At 35.2% G+C, this 7,577-nt stretch overlaps 1 protein-coding gene across 1 annotated transcript; it reads right to left on the reverse strand.

The window, feature by feature from the left end:
* Positions 1 to 497: 497 nt before the first annotated feature.
* LOC115885286 lies at positions 498 to 1,301 on the reverse strand. The gene has a single exon (XM_030904144.1). The coding sequence runs from the start codon at positions 1,299 to 1,301 to the stop codon at positions 498 to 500; it is 804 nt and encodes a 267-aa protein (XP_030760004.1).
* Positions 1,302 to 7,577: the final 6,276 nt, after the last annotated feature.

A 7,577-nucleotide genomic window follows, 5' to 3' on the forward strand; every position in this document is an offset into this window, starting at 1 on the left:
ATTGAAACAGACCCGATTGCAACAGACCCGTTCGCAACAGACCCGTTCAATCAGATCCAACAGACCCGATTGCAACAGACCCGTTCGCAACAGACCCGTTCAATCAGGCCCGTTCGATCGGGTCAACAGGTCTGATAGAGCGTCAGTTCCTATATCGGCTAAAGCTTAGGTCTTTGAATGTTTCACATATTTTTAATCGAATCTATAGCGGGTCAAACCTAATAGCTGTCTAATGTAGTAGTTTAGGCTTTCGCGGCCATCGTTTGAAGAATTTTGGTTTTTCGGGTTATTAGGCCGTCGTCGGTTAAATTGCTTCCTAACGTTTCGCTTCTTTGAGTGGCTAGCATCTTCAGAGGTGTGTTTGCTCCGGATTGCTCACACTAGACTGATGCCTCCGGGCGTCGGCGTAGCGTATTTATGCGTCGGCGGAGGGGGCGGGCTTGTTCGGGTGGTAGTTCTCCGGAACTGGTCTACTTCTCTGTGCTGCTACTTTGGTCCTAGATATAGCTGATGCCAAATTCTGTTAAGGTAGAAAGTTTCTTCCTTCCTGTTGAAATTATTTGGATGTTTGTGAATTTCAACAGCTTCCCTGTGACCAGACGAGGATGATATCCAGATGTTGTGGCAATGACTTGGGTGTCTTCGAATTGGATTTTGTGATCACCATCTCTTAGAGCATGTTCTGCTACGGCTGACTTCTCTGTTTGCCCTAATCTGCAGTTTCTCTTGTGTTCCGTAAGTCTCGTTCCTACTGAGCGTTTGGTAGTTCCAATATATACGCTACCGCAGAACAAGGTATATGGTAGATCCCTGCAGAGGATAATGGTTCTCTTTTGTCTTTTGCTGGTCTTAAGCAGTCCCTTATTTTTCGGTAGGTTTGTATATGGTTTTGATGTTATGCTTCTTGAGAACTTTACCGAAATCCTATCGGCAGACCTGGGAAACATATGGAAGGAAGGCCTTATTAATGATGTTTTCCTGTTCATTGGCGTCAGGTCTCTCCTCTCCCTAGGTGCCAGCGCCGCCTTTATTTCTCTGTCATTATAGCCATTGGCAAGAAAGGCTTTATTTAAATGACTTAGTTCCTCTTGATGTAAATCATTAGCACAGATACGTCTTGCCCTATTTGCTAATGTTCCGATAATCCCCCTGTTTTTGGCTTGATGGTGATTTGATAGTTTGTGTAAGTACCAGGTCTGTTCGAGTGGGTTTCGATACACGGTGTGATCCAAAAGGTCGCCATTTCTCTTGACAAGCATTATCGAGGAAGGCCAGTTGAGGATGTTTACTTCGGTTTCCATGGTAAATTTTATGCTCGGGCTCTGCGAATTAAGGTGATGAAGGAAGTCATCTAGGCTGTCACGTCCATGTTTCCAAACCACAAATGTATCGTCCACATAACAAAACCATACAGCGGGCTTCAGAACGGATGACTCTAGCGCTTTTTCTTTGCGTTCGTCCAAAAGCTAAAAGATATAAAACTGGAACCATCTGACATCATGGTAAGCTTCGATGTGGTATCTCTATTCACGAGAGTACCCCTAGGCGAGTCAATGGATCTAATCAAGGAATCATTCCCACCTGACATCGCGGGAGCTCTTCCGAGTGTGTCTGACTGGTAGCTATTTCTTATGGAAACGGCAATTACCATGAACAAACAGAAGGTGTCGCAATGGGTAGCCCAATCAGCCTAATAATTGCTAATTTCTTTATGGAGAGATTTGAAGAAAAGCGCTAGAGTCATCCTGCCCTGAAGTCGCTTGCCATGTGGACGATACATTTGTGGTTTGGAACATGGACGACTTAGATGACTTCCTTCATCACCTGAATTGCAGAGCCCAGAGCATAAAATTTACCATGGAAACCGAAGTAAACAACCAACTGGCCTTCCTCGATGTAAGCTGTCAAGAGAAATGGCGACCTTGGATCACACCGTGTATCGAAACCCACTCATGCTGGCAGACCGGTACTTACACAAACTACCAAATCACCATCCAAGCCAAAAACAGGGGATTATCGGCCAGCAACAGGGCAAGACGTATCTGTGCTAATGAACACATCCAAGAGGAACTAAGTCGTTTAAATAAAGCCTTTCTTGCCAATGGCTATAATGACAGAGAAATAAAGGCGGCGCTGGCACTAGCAGAGGAGACCTGACGCCAATGAACAGGAAAACATCATTACCAAGGCCTTCCTTCCATATGTTTCCAGGTCACCGATAGGATTGGTAAAGTTCTCAAGAAGCATAACATCAAACCATATACAAACCTTACCCGAAAAATAAGGGACTGCTTAAGACCAGCAAAAGACAAAGAGAACCATTATCCTCTGCAGGGATCTACTCATATACCTTGTTCCTGGGCAGGTGGTAGCGTATATAGGTTCAATAAACGCTCAGTAGAACGAGACTTACGGAACACAAGAGAAACTGCAGATTAGCAAAACAGAGAAGTCAGCCGTAGCAGAACAACATGCTCTAAGAGATGGTGATCATGAAAATCCAATTCGAAGACACCCAAGCCAAGCACATCTGGATATCATCTCGTCTGTCAGGGAAGCTGTTGAAATTCACAAACATCCAAATAATTTCAACAGGAAGGAAGAAACTTACCTTAACAGAATTTGGCATCCAGCTATATCTAGGACCAAAGTATAATAGAGAAGTAGACCAGTTCCGAAGAACTACTACCCGAACAAGCCACGCCCTCCGCCGACGCATAAATACGCGCTACGCCGACGCGGGGCATCAGTCTAGTGAGCAATCGGAGCAAACACACCTTTCAAGATGCTAGCCACTAAAGCAGCGAACGTTAGAAGCAATCTTTGAACTGACGACGGCCTAATAACCCGAAACCAAAAATTCTTCAAACGATGGCCGCGAAAGCCTAAACTGATTGACATATGAAGCGATGAAAGCTTGACTCACAGGATTACTAAAATATGTGAAACATTCAAAGACCTAAGCTTTAGCCGATATAGGGCTGACCGCTCTATCAGACCTGTTGACCCGATCGAACGGGCCTGATTGAACGGGTCTGTTGCAATCGGGTCTGTTGGATCTGATTGAACGGGTCTGTTGCGAACGGGTCTGTTGCAATCGGGTCTGTTTCAATCAGGTCCAAGTTCAACGTAAGTTCAAGGTAACCAGGTTCGTTGCAATCAGGTCCGTTTGGTAACAGACCTGTTCAATCAGGCCCGTCTGATCGGGTCAACAGGTCTGATAGAGCGGTCAGCCCTACATCGGCTAAAGCTTAGGTCTTGAATGTTTAATATATTTAATCGAATCTATAGCGGGTCAAACCTAATAGCTGTCGTTAAGAAAGATTTTTCAAAAATGTAAACCAATTAGTTTGAAATTTTCTCTCAATATTTTTTGGTAAGCTATTACAAAGAAACACGTTTACTCCATATAATATAGCTCTTGATTACCGTGTAACATAATTGTAATCTTTTTTAGACTTTTACATATATCATTAGTTTGAATTTTTAAATAACTTACATTGCTATTTATTCAAATTATCTATTTTATTCTAATTATCTTCTATACTCATATACTCATAATATATTGTTTTTGTTCGATCTATTTTTCTATAGAAATAATTTTGGACTTACAGGAACACACATTTGAAATTGTATTAGCCTGATGGTCCATCAAAATATCGTTGAAAAATTATTAACGATGGTATTGGGTAATTTAACAGAAAATATAGTGCGGAAAAATTAATAATTACATAAAAATATTTTTTGAATATATACGGTGTGAAAAAATAAACTGTAAAATATATGTGTAAGCAATACGTGATGAAATCAACGCTCGGTTTTAGCGTGAGCGATAAATATTTGGGCAAAATTAAACTTTGTGCATAGGTCTTATCTACATCCGCCGGATGCCGGGTGTAGATATATCAGAAATTTTTGATGCGGTTTTAAAAGGAAATGACGATTCTGCCCACTAATGAATAGCTGTAGACGTGTGTTTTTGGATAGCGTGTGTGTATAAATATATTAATAACAAAAATAGATACTGTTAATATATATATTAATACGAGTTCTATATAAAATTACAATATAAACTTCTACGAGTAATAAACAACAGTTTGTTAGTATAAATATTAATCAGCCTGTATAGTAACATTTAAAAATAGTGATAACACACATAGTATAAATATTAATACGGGTTCTATATAAAATTATAAAATAAACTTTACAAACAATAAACATTTTTTCTAGACAGCCTGTAGTAGTAACATTTAGTGTTAACATACATGTTAGTATAAATGTAAATATTAATATTGATCTATATAAAATTATTTATATAAAATTCAATAATTACAATATAAATTAAACTTACGAGTAATAAATATTTTTCTAGACAGTCTGTATAAATCCACAAAATGCACATTCATTGTGTATGAGTGTAATCTACACTGCTTAAGTCATCAACATAAAATCAGTGTTGTGTAGAATTAGAGCCTGAAATTCAGCTTGTTAGGTGTGCTTTTAAAATCGAATTAAATCTTATAAGATAACCTCTGAATCACATCCGAATAATATATCCTTATTATTTAGATGCTCTTAAAGATACTATTGCATGCCATTTCAGGAACATATATCGATTCATACCTCCATCAAATTAATATGGAATTATTCTTGTTCACATATTAGATCTGAACAAAAGAAGCATATTAAATCGTTTAATTCCCGATATGATGTTGTTTGTGAAATAATAAATCTGGATGAAGTATTCAACGAGTTTAAACAAGTCTTAGTGACGAAATCTGGTGCTTTCCAGGAAAGAGATAGCGGTTGTCGTTACGTAAGATTCTATTTTTAGAATTGAATATAAACAAGTTTAAACAAAATGAATTAGTTTGGTGTGATAGGGAAGGAAACAAACATACGATCGATTAGTAATCATCAAGACAGCTGCTTGTGTGTATGTCGATATGAGAGCGCCAGGACATAACCAATTCATCATGACCCACTGTAGATTGTTTCTGAGGTGAAAGGAGAAAGATCTCTACAGCAGATATAAATTTTTACTAGAGAAACATTTGGCTAATTTACAACAATTAAAAGAACTTATAAATTTCTACGAAGAGAACAGTATATGTTTTCGAAACTTCTAGAATTGAAGATCTCCCATAAACATGCTAAATGATGTATTGATGAACATTCTAATTTTAAAAAGTTTATTGTTAATTATAGGTTAGAGCTACTTTGTAAAATTAGTTTAAGACCCTTTTCTTTACATTATATTAGAGCTTGTAATGTCTCTGAAGAAAATTGTTTAGAAGAAATTAAAAAATATTGTTATTTAAATGTTGTGAGTCATCATATTATATGTTGAATTTAGAAATTAATCCCAGATAAGCTCAAAATGATTTTCAACTCATATGTATTTACTCCTCTTGTGAATAAATGTATAAATATAATTTAGCGTTTTATTGTATTTGAACATATTTTAATGTAAACTCTTTAAATTAATAAATACTTTAAATACTCTATTAGTAGTTGTGTAGTATCTTTTCTTAATTTTCAAGATATCAACCAAATATACCTAAGTATTAGTATCATGATTTAAGATTTGTTGTGTGTGATGAATAATTAGTTTTTGAGTTAAAACCCATGTAGATCTAATCAAAACAAGTTTTGAACTACGTGTCTAGATATTTGATCTTTTTTTAGCGTTTGGTCCCTATAATAATTTTTAAAATATATCATGACAAGAAGCGTATAATACAAGTGAATGCGTTCACTCTAAATAATAAATCATTTTGTTATACTTTAATAAAGTTTTAAATTTTTTCTACCTATTTTAATAGATTAAAATATTATATTCTGAATTATAACGTGGTCTTAGGTGCTTTTAAATATTTATGTTAAGAAAACAAAAGTAAACAAGAATATGTATCATATAGGTTATGTTTAGTTTTCAATGTAAGTACGACGACGTCAGAGTATTTCAGATTGGCCAAGGCTTGGTTTCTGCGTTCGGCGATATTTTTAGAATTCTAGAACCATAAATTGGTGCATGTGTAAATAATGATATGTTTTATTTTCCAATAATTATCCTTATAAATAAAAAAATAGAAAAATGGTTCATGGAGTAGAAGATACTTATCTTACATATAACTAGTTAGCAAATTAACAAACTTATGTGATAAGAAAATATAAAACCACTAATCAATATAAATGTCTTTAAATTTTCTGTTTATTTTTCTTCAATTCTGTACATTTCAATAAAAAAACAAATTAGTTAATTTTTTTTCTTTCTGCTCTGTAATGTCTATATGGAATCAGATATAGTGAATATATTTAGCTGATAACGTCAATTTGAAGTCTCTACTCACTTTATACATACATTTGTATTGTACTAACTTTTAATTTTTCCTATTTCATACGTATAGGTATAAATAAATTTTTAAGGTACACTAATTTTTGAATGTCTTAAGTTTTAATACGCCTGCCGTATGTGTTTTAGTGAATCTGTGTTTGTTTTCTACATTACAAATAACTCAAATGGACTGATGAGGATTACTTACTTTAGAAAGGCGCTATAGGTAAAGTACATACTTTTAGACTAATTTTACCCTTATTTTTTTAGTAAAGTGATATTTTTCGGTTTAATTCCAACAGTTTGAACTTTGTTGTTTTTATTTTTAATTAAATATCAATCTATCTATCATTGTAGAAAGGGTCGTTATAGTTTTATTTGACTGTTTACCAATAGGTTAATTTTTGACTTAGTACCTATTAGCGAATTAAAGAGCCGTCTGGATTAATTTTTAGATTAGTGCTCGTGCTGCCTACTCATAGTAATTTGTTTGGAGTGAATGAGTGTGCGAATGTGTCCCCAGCAATGTAGTTATGCCTTAACGCGGCGTTGGAGCTTAAGATTGTTTTTGTAGTAAAATTATTATTACGAAAGCAGTCAACTATAAATTAGCTACACACCTCGTATATTAACCTTATTCTACACACCTCGTATATTCCAAGTACTGGTGTTATCAGTTTCCTGTCTGTCATTCGGCCTTCACATTATATTTATAGCTACAAAATCAGCAGTTTGTTTATAACTTTTCACGGTGCTAGTAGGTCGAAAATTGTGTATTTTCAATGCGTTTAGTGAAAAGGGCTTAAATGTGATATTGAAGAAGAAAAAGGGCATCAGTGTATGTGTTGAGTGAATGGATAATAATACATATAAACCTCGTAAGTACGTATTTTTAGTAATACGCTTTGTTTTTTGATTTAATACTCTTAAATTAATTTTCGTTTCGATAAATATTAAAGTTTTTTACATTATAAAGGGTTTTGCGGGTACTTGTAAGTTTTCTGTTTATTTCTGCCGTCACACCTAGTTCTTTTGACGCGCTGATTTTGACGTTTGATAACGATGTTTACCGAAGTTAAACGATGGGTTATTGTCCTTGTATATATTTTTTAAAATTTTTCTGTTTATTTCGGAGCTTGCGCACCACACCTAGTTGACATTTGACTTAATACTTTTAAATTAATTATTTTTGTTGTTAGATTCTCAGAACTGTTTGCTTTTAGTCATCTCTAAATTTTAT

This window comes from Sitophilus oryzae, unplaced genomic scaffold (genome assembly GCF_002938485.1).
Source record: "Sitophilus oryzae breed Bouriz unplaced genomic scaffold, Soryzae_2.0 scaffold_379_pilon_pilon, whole genome shotgun sequence".
NCBI classification, from domain to species: Eukaryota; Metazoa; Arthropoda; class Insecta; order Coleoptera; family Curculionidae; genus Sitophilus; species Sitophilus oryzae.